Source organism: Schistocerca gregaria, chromosome 2 (assembly GCF_023897955.1).
Source record: "Schistocerca gregaria isolate iqSchGreg1 chromosome 2, iqSchGreg1.2, whole genome shotgun sequence".
Classification (NCBI taxonomy): Eukaryota; Metazoa; Arthropoda; class Insecta; order Orthoptera; family Acrididae; genus Schistocerca; species Schistocerca gregaria.
The window spans coordinates 753313402-753329752 of NC_064921.1; the positions used below are offsets into that span (position 1 = coordinate 753313402).

At 43.7% G+C, this 16351-nt stretch overlaps 1 protein-coding gene across 1 annotated transcript in view; it reads left to right on the forward strand.

Moving 5' to 3' along the window:
- Positions 1-16351, forward strand: part of LOC126335960 (uncharacterized) — a 1093560-nt gene that overhangs the window by 766689 nt on the left and 310520 nt on the right. Inside the window, exon 10 of the mRNA XM_049999436.1 lies at positions 14755-15122. Coding sequence (XP_049855393.1) covers positions 14755-15122 — 368 coding nt within the window. The remainder of the gene's footprint in view (positions 1-14754; positions 15123-16351) is intronic.

Sequence of the window (16351 nt, forward strand, 5' to 3'; positions counted from 1 at the left end):
GTACGTAGGTTTTCTGTAATTGCTGAGCGTATGTCTATCGTTAGTTTCAGTGTTCGTTAAGTTTAAATAGTGAATTAGAGCTATGTTCCTCTAGTTCAGTGATAAAATTAATTTTGGGATAGAAAGAATAAAAGCGTTTCGCACAGATATCGATGTCGTTTCCACTACCTTTTAGCGTCACCATGATGTCGTCTACATGTTTACATTAGATGGTTCAAATGGTTCAAATGGCTCTGAGCACTATGGGACTTAACATCTATGGTCATCAGTCCCCTAGAACTTAGAACTACTTAAACCTAACTAACCTAAGGACAACACACAACACCCAGCCATCACGAGGCAGAGAAAATCCCTGACCCCGCCGGGAATCGAACCCGGGAACCCGGCATTAGATGATTTAATCTTTACGAACCTGGAATTTATTTAAAAAATTGTTTCCAAATTATCGACAAAAATGCCAGGGATGGTGCCAGCTAAGTTATTTCCCATTGTAAGTCCTTATTTTTAGTAATATATTTTGTTATTAAAAAAGAAACAGTTGTAGTACTACGAGAGTTCAAGAATTTCAATGAGCTCTATGTTTTCTGCTGGGCTAATTTTCTTGAGAGACATCCGATTCCATTTCCATTTTGTAATCTCGATAGTTACCTTCACATAGCGAAGAAAGGGAACACGTAATTCACTCAGGAACAGCGGTGAATATGATCGTTTCCATTGTCCAGGTGTTACGCTGTGGAGAGGCATAATGTTCCGTGGCGTACTGACCTCCAGATCTCTGAAGACATAAACTCGCCGGTCGAGGTCATTGTGACACATTGCTCCTGCCTCATGTGCGTCTTTTTTGCGGTGCATTCGGCACTGACTTTGTTTTTATACCTGACAATGTGCGACAGCACTGAACAGTGCAAATGGAGAAGCTCTTGGAACGAGTGTGTATTCGACAAGTGGACTGGCATACCTATTCCCTCGACTTAAATCCCATTGATCATGTGAGCGATGCGTCGGGTAAACGCATTGCAACACATCCACGGGCGCCAACTACCGTCCAGCAGACGGCAACCATGCTGTTGGAGGAATGGAACGCCCTGCCACAAGAGCTCCCCAACAACCTTGTAGGCAGCATACGAGCACGTTGCAGAGCAAGTATTGCCGTATGTTGTGATCATACAGAGATTAGATTAGATCAGATTAACGCTTGTTCCATAGATCATGAATACGACACTTCGTAATGATGTGGAACGTGTCAGGTTAATAAGAGATGCCTGTACAAGATATTACATTACACAAAATATTGCATGACACTAATGATTAAGTTAGTTTTTCTTTGTTTTTTTTTTTTTTTCTCCCTTAGTTTATATCTAAAAATTCAGCCAATGAGTAGAAGGAGTTGTCATCTAGATATTCTTTTAATTTATTTTTAAATGTTGGTTGACTATCTGTCAGGCTTTTGATGCTGTTTGGTAGGTGACCAAAGACTTTTGTGGCAGCATAATTTACCCCTTTCTGTGCCAAAAAGTCAGATTTAACCCTGCAAATTAAAAACTATACTGAAACTGGTATAGGCATGTGTGTTCAAATACAGAAATACGTAAAAAGGCAGGATACGGCGCTGCGGTCAGCAACGTCAATATAAGACAACAAGTGTCTGGCGCAGTTGTTACACTGGTCACTGCTGCTACAATGGCAGGTTAGAAAGATTTAAGTGATTTTGAATGTGGTGTTATGATCGCGCACGAGCGATGGGACACAGCGTCTCTGAGGTAGCGATGAAGTGGGGATTTTCCCGTATGACCATTTCTCGAGTGTACCGTGAATATCAGGAATCCGGTAAAACATCAAATCTCCGACAACGCTGCAGCCGGACAAAGATCCTGAACGAGCGGGACCAACGACGACTGAGGAGAATCGTTCAGCGTGACAAAAGTGCAACCCTTCCGCAAACTGCTGCAGATGTCAATGCTGGGCCATCAACAAGTGTCAGGGTGTGAACCATTCTACCAAAAACCATCGATTTGGGCTTCCGGAGCCGAAGGCCCACTCGTGCACCCTCGATGACTGCACGCCTGGACCGATCAACATTGACATTGGACTGTTGATGACAGGAAACATGTTGGCTGGTCGGACGAGTCTCGTTTCAAATGGTATCGAGCGGATGGACGTGTACAGGTATGGAGACAACCTCGTGAATGCATGGACCCCGCTTGTCAGCAAGGGACTGTTCAAGCTGGTGGAGGCTCTACAATGTGGTGGGGCGTGTGCAGCTGAAGTAATATGGAACCCCTGATATGACTCTGACAGGTGGCACGTACGTAAGCATCCCGTCTGATCACCTCATCCACTCATGTCCATTGTGCATTCCGACGTATTTGGGCAATTCCAGCAGGACAATGCGACCCCTACTCGTCCAGAATTGCTACAGAGTGGCTCCAGGAACACTCTTCTGAGTTTAAACACTACCGCTGACTACCAAACTCCCGAGAGATGAACACTATTGAGCACATCTGGGATGCCTTGCAACGTGGTGTTCAGAAGAGATCTGCACCCCCTCGTACTCTTACGGATTTATGGACAGGCCTGCAGGATTCATGGTGTCAATTTCCTCCAGCACCCTCTCAGACACTAGACTAGTCCATTGCCACGTCGTGTTGCGGCATTCATGGGTGCTCGCGGTGGCCCTACACGATATTAGGCAGGCGCACCCAGTTTCTTTGGCTCTTCAGTGTAAATCCCACCTTTTGCAGAGTCCACGGACCATCAAAACTCGCGATGGCTTCAGTGTAATCATTGTCGTTGAATAAAAGTGTCATTTGTGTTCGCTTCATTGCGTATTTCCTTCAGTTTCCCTCTGTTCTACGCTGTAGAAGATCTTTCTGTGTCTGGTCCAGGTCTCATCGAATTATGTTACATGGCCATGACACTTCACGCAAAAGTTAATTCCGTCTTTAAGTTTTGAACAGTGTTCTGTGTCATTTAAATGAAGTGATTGGCACCATATCTATTCATTCAGATACAGGCGAAATATAATGGCAACTCCGTCCTGCGTAAAGCTTCAGATTGATAACTCCACCTCTAACCGTTATCACTTTCTCTTCAGTCTCGAATAAATGATGTAATCTGTGTCGTCTTGCAGTTAAGTGTCGCAGCCTAAGGGCGTTCCAGTAGCTGCCCAAGTTTCAATGCTGAGAATGTCGTATAAGAATATTGCTGCGCGGTGTGGGATCCTTACCAGGTGGGATTGACGGAGGACATCGAAAGGGTGCAAAAAAGGGCAGCTCGTTTTGTATTATCGCGTTATAGGGGAGAGAGTGTAGCAGATATGATACACGAGTTGGGATGGAAGTCATTACAGCATAGACGTTTTTCGTCGCGGCGAGACCTTCTTACGAAATTTCAGTCACCAACTTTTTCTTCCGAATGCGAAAATATTTTGTTGAGCCCAACCTACATAGGTAGGAATGATCATCAAAATAAAATAAGAGAAATCAGAGCTCGAACAGAAAGGTTTAGGTGTTCGTTTTTCCCGCTCGCTGTTCGGGAGTGGAATAGTAGAGAGAAAGTATGATTGTTGTTCGATTAACCCTCTGTCAAGCACTTAAATGTGAATTGCAGAGTAGTCATGTAGATGTACATGTAAGTAACGGAATTTATAAATGAATAATAAAGGACACTTAATGTTCTAGAGTACAGTATTACATACAATCTTTTAGAAAATCGGTGTTGCATAGTTGCTACTCAATTAAAGAAATCCTTGTTGAAAAATGTTGCTAGCAGTTTCTATTATAAATGATCATCTTCAGGAATAGACGCCGTCACTTCAACATCTCTTTGTGTAGACAGTGGTGACCTTTTAAACGATCATTCTGTATCGATTTAGCTGTAAATGGTCTATGAGAAAATGTTACCTTCGAAAATAACTATTATAATCAAACACAAGTTAAAACTGTGTGATGACAGTCATTAACTTCTGCCTGATTATGTAACGAAACATACCTTTAATCAACAAGGAACAGACATGAGAATGTTTTGTTTTGTTTATTTAGAAAGACAAAGCACCAAACATTCATGTACGTAACCAACAACAAACATTTACAGAACTTTTCGTCTTCAACAATGAAGCAGAAATTAACGCTAAAATTTCTTGAAATAGATCTGACCTCATAAGTAATTTGACACAGTATTTTGGCATATAAAGCCAACCAACCACAATCAGAAACTGGTTTCATGTGACGCAGAGAAACGCTCGTAGCTTAGCGAGCAATGTGGCAGCTGTATTTACGTCTCAGTCGCCGTAAGATTTGCCCACGTTCCTATCAGGTACTGGCGGCGGGCTAGCTGCGCAGTAGTTGCCACAGAGCACCGAATTGCAACACAGCCTTGTAGTCACACGACAGTTCACTCCAAGAAAAAGTTACAATCGCTGTTCCATACGGGTCAATATTCTTTTGTGGTCGCCTCTCATTACAGAACATGAATAGGTTCCAACAATGCCAGTGAGAAACAAAGGCCAAGTTCATCATAAAAGCTTTAGCTGGCTAATCAGCCTGTTGTTCTCGGTACTTACAGCTCTTTCTAAGTAAGTGGAGTTAAAGATGTACATTTGCTGCAACTGTGTTAGAGAAAACTGGGGAAAAGTTTTCATATAATCAATATTCCAGCAATGCAGAGGTTAAGGGAACTGTGAGAAAGATACATAATTTGAAATACTGATATTAAAGGGTAGCACTTAATCGAAAGTGGTGGTTTTCAGAATTTATGTACAATTATTACGCACTGAACTAGTTCAAGATTTTGAACATGGCTGAAACAGCAACTGTTGAATTTCTTCACAGTAAATGATGACAGGCGAAACAGTTACGGGATAAAGATTTATTAAAATTCTTGACCAAGGTTTCGGTATATACAAATACACCTTCATCAGAAGTAAAATATCTAAAATTAAATCCTGCAAAGGAGATTAATTTTAGATATTTTACTTCTGATGAAGGTATATTTATATATACCGAAACCTTGGTCAAGAATTTTAATAAATCTTTATCCTGCACCTGTTTTGGCTGTCATCATTTACCGTGAAGCATTGAGCTATAATTCTTGTAATACTAGTTACAAGTAGTTGTTTTTAATTGTATCTATAACTATTTGAGAAATTTACAGATAATATTACACTAGATACACCGTTAGTTCAGTAGACCCAAAGTGGGAAGATCCTCAAAGATGAGATAACTCAGGAAAATAAAAATACACAAAATATTTTTAGAAAAGACAGATATGCTGATTTTCCTTTCGCATCATAGATGACACACTTCTCAACGATACAAAAAATGTTAAGAATTTTGTACATTTCATTCATTTACACATTACTTAAAATTTTACCATAAACATTTAAATGTATGCACACCAATGTACATAACATAATATATAGACCATTGTAATCAAGTATCCACAAAACAAAAACAATTTTAAACCTTGGATTACATCAAGTGAGATATATCTTTTATTCCATAGACCCATTGCAAAAATGACACAAATGTATCTCCCTTCGACAGATCCTTTTATTTAAGAAGTAAGAAAATTGTCGCCAACATACACATGTACAATATAATCAGATGCATGTGATAATTCTTATAGATTGTAAACACGCTTCATCAAACAGAAAATCCGTTTATGATACTTCTTTGCATTGAAGATGCAAAAAAGTGGGATTTAACCTAATTTCCACATTATTCCAGATTCTGAATAATATACACATCAATCAGTTTTACTAAGAAATTAATCAATAGAGTAAAGGGAAGTGGCAACTAGTAAAACATTTGGGCTTCTTTTAAACCGAACTTTATTGATATTTCATTTTTTATGGTTACTGATAAGCTATTTAAAATGTGTGTTCTTTAATAATGAAAATCCTTCTGGACCAAAATGAGTGTCTTACAATGTTTCTGAAGATTATTCGTGTTTATAGCATTAATTGCATGAAATGAGCTGTTGGTTTTGAAAACAGATACATTGCTTATAACAACTTTCATTAAAAATATATAATGGTAAGCAGTGATTTTATCCTCAGTATCTTGAAAAGTTCAATCACAGCACTCTTGAATTCAAGCCAAAAGTAATTCATGTTACACGCTTTTGGACTATGAAAATTTTAGCTTGGTTTGATGAGTTACCCAAAAAAATAATCCTGTATGGTATTATGGAATGAAAGTAGGCAAAATATGCTAACTTTTTTATTTTTATTTCAGCAATGCCTGACAACATCCACCGTGTAAATAAAGATTTGGTTACGTGTTTTGACAGTTTTGTGGCCTGCTTCTCCGAAGTGAATTTATTATACAATAATAATTCCCATAATTTGACACAGCCAAGCTCTTCTATCTGCTTATGGTGACATCTCAGACATATACTGACAGGCAAGCTCTTACTAGTTCTGAATTGCATGGAGTGCGTCTTTCCAAAGTTTAGTGACAAAGAATAGGCTAGTAAACATTCATTAATGCCCATGAAAGTTTTTATTAAACAATATTTCCATAATTATACCTTATTTGCTGTTTATTGCAATGTTATTACCATCTGCAAACAAAATAAACGCGGCATCTGGTGATGTTACTGATGACTCGCCATTCATATACACAAGAAAAAGTAAGGCCCGTAAGATGGAATCTTTTGGAACACCATATACAATTAGTTCCAGTTGCATGATGAGTGATGGCTTAGTATAGGAATCTTTCTTATTGATATCCTTTGTTTGCTGTCTGACTGATATGGTTTGAATCATTTTGCAGCTTTTCAAGCTGCACCATGATATTCTAATTTACTTGAAAGGATATTTTGACGTTTCGTATAGTGTGTCGATGTTAGTGATAAGTGCTTAGAACAGAGAAGCAAGGCTACGGTACGTGATAGGCAATGTTGGTTGAATATTAGGACTTGCATTACCCTGTGCTGTTAATGTAGCCAACTGTTCTATTGATGAAATAGATTCCTGCTTTAAAATTAAGTATACAGCGTAAGTCAGTAGGAAGGGTACGTGTTTTCACAGGTGACAGCACTAGTGAATCAGAACAAAAAAAAAAAAAAAAAAAAAATTTATGTGGACATACGCCCTATTTCGAATGGTTTCCGAGATAGAACACTTTTAATGTACATTTATTTTCTGCATGGTTCATTGTCATTGTTTACAACTTACCACAGTAGTGTAGAGAAATTTTAGACGAACATTTTGATACAGGACGCTTGTGGTCTATCAAGTCGGAAAACTACCTCAAACTGGCCTACAAAAAGTACTTCAGCTACAGCGCACGCGCATCGCGCGATGTTTCCAATATTCTCGCGATCTCTTCGCGCAAACTGTTACTCCTAGACAAAAAAATAAATAACACCTTTCTTGCTGCAAATTTAATTTTGGACTGAGACACGTTTTCATTGGAGTGTGCGGTTTATCAGTTATTAAAGAAAAACGTACAAAAGTGATATTAAACGTGTTCTATCGTGGAAACCATTCGCAATAAGGCATATGTCGATATGAAGTTTTTTGTTCAGAATCACTATCGCGTCTCAAAGCATATACATTTCCTCGTTACTCACCCTATATTAATGGTAGCTCGGCTATAAAGAACTGATCAGTAATTATGATTACAGCTAGGAACAAAAATTGTCTTGAAAATCAGTTTTCAGTATTAGATGGCACAAAAAAAACTGCACTTGGAATTTTGTTAAAATTTTGTGATAAATTTCCCTAGTGTTGTCGGAACAGAAACGAGTATAAAACTAAACGTGTAATGAAGCGTTGTACAATATTAACATTGAAAATGGTAATTGCATCGACAAATGTAGCACAGTTCGCAAAACGAAAGCTGGAGATTTTGCTTATTTTTAGAAAACCCGTCATTTGCTATGTCTTCTAAATACATGTCTTACATCTTCTGTCTGTTCCAGGATACTAAATAAACGTCAGAAAAATTAATTTCGCGAATATGAAGTCAGAAATTCCGAAGTTGGGTTGTAGTTCTCCATGGGACACATTCGATGATATGAATATGTCGTACATCCGATAGAAAACGGAATAGTAATGCGCATAAAGTTGAGATTATCCATTTTTGTGATGGGTTGGTTGACGGAGCAGCTGGATGACTGTCCCTCTCTCAACAATGAAACGCTTCGCCAAGATAGCTGTTTAATCATTTGTCTATTGCAGCTAGGTAGGTCTGAACGAGATACAGTGGTACAAGGATCAGGACAATTTTTGTCTGTTAAGAGTTAGAAAAAATTTGAGGTAAACTGATGGTTGTGGGAGAGCGTTGTCGATGGGGGGACGGGGGGGGGGGGGGGGGAGGAGACTTCGTCTCGAGGACCCTTCCATGCAGGCCCCAGCCCGGTTCCTCTTTATGGGCGTTCCCGAACAGTCAATTTTTATTCTCTAGTATTTTGCTTTGGAGACGGCTACTGTTGAACTGGAAGAAAAGCCTGTAACTGTCAGCGCGTGACTATGATGGCGCAGCCAGCCTTGCTGACAAGAGACCTTGTGCTCTTAACCATGTCTGGTCACACTAAAGTGGTTCAAAACGTAAAGCAACAAGTCCTCTGGGAGAAAAGTCTTATTCGGGAAGTCAGCGGGGCACTAGTACATGTTAATTTTCCAGGTAATCTCCATGCTCGCTTACGCAGTTCTTCCGTCGGTAAACCAGTCTGTTGAAACCGACATAAGGGAAATGACGCTCCAGGTCCAGGAGCCGCTTAGCAAGAGCCTCCTAGTTGTCTGCATCGGTTCTTACGCGGCGACAGACCAGGTGCTTATTTAAGAGTCCGAAGAGAAGAAAAGCGCTTTGCGCGAGATCCGGGCTGAATGAACTGTGACCCAACACGGTCCATCTGAACCGCCGGACCAAATCACAAATGATCGATGCCGTGTACGACACGTTACTCTTCGAAAACAATTGCTGTCATTTCGTACGAATAGCCTTTATAAATAATTCCAGCATGGGAAATTAAGTGGCGGCATGTACGGTCTGTCCATGGGTGAGGAAATACTGATATTAATGATTTTCACCCTTCAGGAGCAACAGGTTGAGCGCACGTTTCCTCCCGCGTGAAGCTACATGTATAAATGTAACACACTCCGCGTTATGTGCTGGAGAGACAACCAATTCGTTAAGTCTTCATCTTGTCTGACAGTTGCCGCAGTACCCAGAGAGAACACGTCCAATGCGTTGTGCCCGATATTCATTACACTGTAAATGGAGATAATTCGCTTGCAGCGTGCCTCCAAAGAATGCGACGACGGATTTAACTTACACCTTTGCACGATAGACGGTATGCCTGCCTGCCCTGACCTTGCTCATCTTCCACATCCGCCCTGTTTTTATCAAATTCTCATCACCAAAGACATCTACTTTCGTGACGACACTCTGGCTCCGTAAACTTCCGCTAACTTACGAACAAATGTATCCGGAGATGTTTTCTTTAATCCCTAAAACGTTATTACACTTCGTAGTTCAGTCGCGCACAATACACTATCTGATGAAACATATCTGGAAGCCCACACGTAGACATTGATATGGAGTGTGTACACCTTTCATCTTTATACTGGCTTGAACTGTGCTAGGGATAGCACACAGTGAGACGCTGGATGTCTCTAAGGAAATCGTAGCCCATTATGCCTCAAGAGCCAAAACCAGAAAATGTAGTCATATTGGACGCTGAGGTCTGCAACGATGTCAACGTTCTAACTCATTCCTAAGCTGAACATTATGACCACCTACCTAATAGACGATATGTCCACCTAGGGCACGGATAACTCCGGCAACAAATCATGGCATGGGAGCAATGAGGCCTTGGTAGGTCGCTGGAGGGAATTGGCACCATATCTGAACACACAAGTCACCTAATTCCCTACATTCCTGGGAGGGGCAATGAGATCTAACGCCGCGTTCAATCACATCCCAACTGTGCTGGATCGGGTTCAGATCTGGCAAGTTGAGGGGGGGGGGGGGGGCATCACATCAATTGAAATTCGCCACTGTGTGTCTAGAATCGCTCCATCACACTCCTGGCCTTGTGACACGGCGCATTATCTTGTTGAAAAAATGCCATTTCTGTCGGGAAACATGACTGCACGATGGGGTGTACGTAGTCTGCAACCAGCGTACGATACTCGTTGATCGCCAAGGTATTTTTCACGATCTCCTCTGGAACTGTGGATACCCACACGAATGTTTTCCAGAGCATAGTAGAGCCGCCGCCAGCTCGTCTCCCAATCTCCATTCAATGCTCAGGGTCACATGTCTGTTTCAGTCGTAGTTACCGATGTCACGGTGTTAACATAGGTACATGCATTGGTGCAGTGTGTGTTCAGACACACTTGTAATATGCCCAGCATTTAAGTCTGATGTTAGATCCGCCACATTTTGCCGCCTATCCTCTTTTACTCGACAACCGAGCCTACGACGTCCGACATCTGTAATAAGGGGTGGCCGCCCAACCCCACGACGTCTGGACGTGGTTTCATCTAGGTTTCGCCACGAGCTGAAGACTCTCACTACAGCACTCCTCGAACAGCCAACAAGTCGTGCAGTTTTTGTGCCGAGCCTCCGGAACGTCGCAATATGCCTTCGGTCGGATTCAGATAGATGGCGCGCCTACTCCATTCTCCATACGGACAGCACGCTCACTGATACTGCATACAATGTGCGTGTGTCTGACTAGCAGTCATTTGTCCCCAGGTGACGCTGCAGTCGCCTGGGCAGGTTTATGTCGATAGTAGGTCGGTGGTTACAATTCTCTGGCTGATCAGTGTATTTCAAGAATGTTATTGTTTTCAGACCATTGCCTCAAATAAAATGCTTTCTGACAGGATACATCGTTATGCTGACACAATCATCGTCTCTGAACTGTTCTTTCACAATAAGCAGTACACAATGCCGTAAAATGTGCTCGTACCATTCTTCACTTAACGTTTGTTTTAAGAGAAATGAGGAGAACACAACCTAACCACGAAAAATACACCGCCTCCTGAGCGCTGTTCGCCTGCAGATGATGGTAGGTCACACTCTCCATACATTCGCCAAACCCAGTCCCTGCCATGGGACTGCTACACGCTATAGCGTGTTTCATCACTATAAATCACTTTACAGTCACACACAGTCCAGTGGCGTTGCTCTACACACTACCCCAAGCAATGCTTAGCTCTGACTAGAGAAATGTTTGACTCGACTATTGTAGCCCATTCTTTTCAACTCCATACCCACAGTCACTGTGCTGATCTGCTGGTAGCACTTCAGAACGCAAGAGTGATTTCTTCCACTGATTTCATACTATGTTTTTAAAACCACCCTCAAACGCTGTACGATCCCTGTCCATCAGTGCGTGAGCTCTGCATGGTCTTGGTTTAGCTGTGGCCGTTCCTTCGTGTGTCCATTCCACACCCAAATCACCAGCATTCAAACTGGGCATCTTTAGAATGAATGAAATGCGAGCGATGGATTTTTTTACCTGCGTACTATTCAATATGTAATCCCCCTTCGAAGTCACTGTGCTCTCTTGACCGACCCATTCTGTTGTTAGTGCTTCTCTACTAACAACACAGTACTTTCCGCCTCGTATTATTGTGGCCCTCACCGCCTGAAGAGCCAAAGAAACAGGTACACCTGTCTGTTATCGTGTAGGGTCCCCACGAGCACATAGAAGTGGCGCAACGCGACATGGCAGGACTCGGCCAATGCTTGAAGTAGTGCTGGAGGGAACTGACACAGTGAATGCTGCAGGGGTGTCCATAAATCCCTAATAGTACGAGGGAGTAGAGATCTCTTCTGAGAAGCACGTTGCAAGGCATCCAAGACATGCTCAACAATATTCCTGTATGAATAGTTTGGAAGAGTGTTCCTTGAGCCACTCTGTAGCAATTCTGGTCGTGTGGGTGTCGCATTGTCCTGCTGGAACTGCCCAAGTCCGTTGGAATGCACAATGGACATGAATCAACGCAGGTGATAACTCGACGCTTATTTACGTGTCACTTGTCACAATCGAATCTAGACGTATCAGGGGTCCCATATCACTCCAGCTACACACCATTACAGAGCCTCCACCATTTTCAACAGTCCCCTGCTGACATGCGAGTCCTTGGAATGGTTCAAATGTCTCTGAGCACTGTGGCACTCAACGTCTGAGGTTATCAGGCTAGACTTAGAACTACTTAAACCTAACTAACCTAAGGCCATCACACACATCCATGCCCGAGGCAGGATTCGAACCTGCGACCGCAGCAGCACCGCGGTTCCGAACTTAAGCGCCTAGAACCCCTCGGCCGGCTGAGTCCATGGATTCATGACGTTGTCTGCATACCCATACACGTCCATCCGCCCTATACAGTTTGAAACGAGACTCGTCCGACCAGGCAACATGTTTCCAGTCATCAACAGTCCAATGTCAGTGTTGAGGAGCCCAGGTGGGGTGTAAATCTTTGTGTCTTGAAGTCATCAAGGGTATACGACTGGGCCTTCTGCTCCGAAAGCTCAAATCGATGCTGTTTCATTGAATGGTTCGCACGCTGACACTTGTTAATGGCCCAGCTTTGAAATCTGCAGCAGTTTGTGGAAGGGCTGCATTTACGTCACGTTGAACGATTCTCTTCAGTCGTCGTTGTTCACGTTCTTGCAGGATACTTTCCCGGCGGCAGCGATGTCGTAAATTTAATGTTTTACCGGATTCCTGATATTCACGGTACACTGGCGAAATGGCCGTACGGGAAAACCCCCACTTCATCGCTACGTCGGAGATGGTGTGTCCCATCGCTCGTGCGCTTACTATAAGATCACGTTCAAACTCATTTTAATCCTGATGACCTGCCATCGTAGCAGCAGTGATCGATGTAACAACTCCGCTAAGCGTTTGTTGTCTTATATAGGCGTTGCTGACCACAGGGCAGTATTCCGCCTGTTTACATAATTCTGGATTTGAATGCGTATGCCTATACCAGTTTCTTTGGCTCGTCTATCACTTTCGCATTGCATAGGATGTCGGGGTACTTATTATCAAATAGTGTACAACCGTCTTTTCAGCCAAAAACCAAGAACTGTGCTCTGTGGCAGAGGATCCCTGTTTGGAAAGTAACGGGAGGATTTTACCATTTACCTGACAATCAAAGCCATTTCCTGGCAGATTAAAACTGGGTATTGTAGTGGGACCATCGAGAAAATGGTCTACTGATGACGTACCCAGACACGACACACGATCCTTCCCATTTACCCCCTCCCCCCGATTATACCTCCCATTCGGTTTACTCACCCGTACTTTCCCTACTTCAAAGAAGTTATGATGCCTACCTTGCGGGACAAGGACTTGTGCCAGAAAGGATATCAAGAAGAATTGGCTCAGTAACAGCGAAGAAAGATCCACTCTACAGCGAAGTAGGCGCTCATTTAAAACTTTGAAAGATTAAAACATACGATTTGACGGAAGTAAAGCTATGAGGGTGAATCGCGAACTGTTCCTGGATAGCTATGTTAGTAGAGCATTTGCCCGCGATAGGGAGGGGTTTCGAGTTCGATTCTATGTCCGGCACACTGTTTTAATCTGCCAGAGAGGTTCAGATCTGCCCACACGCTGCTGCATAGTGAAAGTTTTTTTCTGGAAACCATGTCCAAAACAAAACAAAAAAAATAGGAGAAGCGTTCAGTAAGTAATGCAAGACATTGAAAAAGTGAGGAATTTATTATGGGACATATTGGATTTTTCCCGCTTCATCACCTATAGTTTCATGAAGTTACGGTAGATGGCGGCGCTATATGTCCCCTCCAAAATGGCGTCTGTGGCGTAGGTGCGTTCCTTGAAGGGAGCCGCCATTGAGTTTCTTTTGGCGGAAAACCAGAGCGTAGCACATAATCATAGGAGCTTGCAGAATGTCTACGGAGATCTGGCAGTGAACGAAGGAACGGTGTATCGTTGGGCGAGGCGTCTGTCACCATTGCAAACCTCTCCGATCTTGCGCATGCCGGCCTTCCGTTCACAGCACTGATACTTGCAATTTTGGAACGTGCGGACACTCTCGTTAGATGTGATACATACACTCATCTAACAGTTGGCGTACGTCAAAGGTGTGTGCCAGCTGGATTTCTCGCTGCCTAATAGAAGACTATAAGGGGCAACGGAGGACGATATGCGTTACGAGCCTGATTGTGAACAACTCTCAAGTGTATTGTGCTATTCGCATAAAACTGAAGAAGAAACGACTTCAAAGTGTTCATCACCACAAAAATGCAAACGAACTTCTCCTTCTCCGTGACAACATATGGTCTCAAACAACTCTGTGCTCCCGTTAAGACCTCACAAAACTTGATTTGACTGTTCTTCCACATCCACCCTACAGCCACGATCTCGCACCTTCAGACATATATCTGTTACCCCAATGATGGATACACTCCATGCAAAATAGTACATGGATAATGGAGAGGTTATTCATCCGGTAAGACGGTGACATCGACCACCAGAATGGTACCATGCATGTGTAGAGGCCATCCCAGTACGATGACGTGAGTTCCACGCAGTGAACACAAATTATGTTCAAAAATAGGGTTTTCTAGCCGAAAACATGGAGAATGGTATGGTGCATTGGAATTATGAATGAAATTAACCCGCTTTCAGAATAAAAGCTTATAGCACGCCGCTCGTAAAATGATGAGAATGTATCTCCTATTCAGACATGTACCCCCATGAGACCTGCCGACACCTTACTCGTCGAAGCGTCCTTGTAAGTGTTTCACTGCGCAGGCCTGTCGGCGGCGGCGGACGAGGACGAGTTCCACGAGAACCTCATCTTCCGAGGGCTGTTCCGCAAGCGGTCCGTGTCGCTGGAGGACGCGGGGCCCGCGTCGCTGGGACCCCTCGACAGCCCCGCCGCCGGGGAGTTCCACTCGGCGCCCGCCTCGCCGGAGCCGCCCTCGCCGCCCCCGACCGCCGCCCCCGCGAGCACCGCCCCCTCCGCCAGCAGCGTGGCCGGCCGGCCGCCGCTGCCCACGCCCGCGCCCGCCCCCGCGCCGCGCACCCAGCGCTCCTCGCCGTCCGCCTCCTGCGACTCGCTGGCCGGCGAGCTGCGCACCGACCACAGCGACGGCATCTGGAACGAGTCCCAGGCCACGGTGAGCGTCTGCGTCCGTCCGGCGGCAAAAGGCCGGAGACGGAAGACTCCCTACGTCTTGCCCGACAACCACACTGCAGCTGTGACAGTCGCAGGACGTTAAGGGTGATGATGGAGCGCTCAACTGGGCGGTTATCAGCCCCCGTACAATTGCCCAACCTTTGCTCAGTCCAGTCTCGCCACTTTAATGAATAATGATGGAAAGAATGAGGACAACACGAAGACCCAGTCATCTCGAGGCAGGACCTTAACTGGGGGCAGCAATTGAAAAGAGTGTGACACAGGGTTGTAGCCTATCCGAAATGTTATTAAAACTACACAGTGTGTAAGCAGTGAAGGGAATCTACTTTGTAAGTTAATTGAAGCTCTAGTGGAAGAAATAAAAACATCAGATTTTGCCAGTAATCATGTAAATCTGTCATAGGCAGCAAAGGACTTGATAGGTCGGTTTAGCGGAATAGATAATGCCGTGACATACACGCCAAGAAGAGTGGCACAAGGGTAATGAAGTTTAGTTGAATCGTGTGAAACCCAGCTCGCGCTATTCGTCCACGAGACTCAGAGGGCCATAGAAACGGGTTCCCAGGTAGATGCCATGTTTCTTGACTTCCGCAAGGCGTTCGATACAGCTGCCCACAGTCGTTTAATGAACAAAATAAGAGCGTATGGACTATAAGACCAATTGTGTGATTGGATTGAAGAGTTCCTAGGTAACAGAACGCAGCATGTCATTCTCAATGGAGAGAAGTCTTCCGAAGTAAGAGTGATTTCAGGTGTGCCGCAGGGGAGTGTCGTGGGACCGTTGCTGTTCACAATATACATCAATGACCTTGTGGATAACTTCGGAAGTTCACTGAGGCTTTTTGCGGATGATGCTGTGGTACATCGAGAGGTTGTAACGATGGAAAATTGTACTGAAATGCAGGAGGATCTGCAGCGAATTGACGCATGGTGCAGAGAATGGCAATTGAATCTCAATGTAGACAAGTGTAATGTGCTGCGAATACATAGAAAGAAAGATCCTTTTCCATTTAGCTCCAATATAGCAGGTCAGCAACTGGAAGCAGTTGTTGTTGTTGTTGTTGTGGTCTTCAGTCCTGAAACTGGTTTGATGCAGCTCTCCATGCTACTCTATCCTGTGCAAGCTTCTTCATCTCCCAGTACCTACTGCAACCTACATCCTTTTGAATCTGCTCAGTGTAGTCATCTCTTGGTCTCCCTCTACGATTT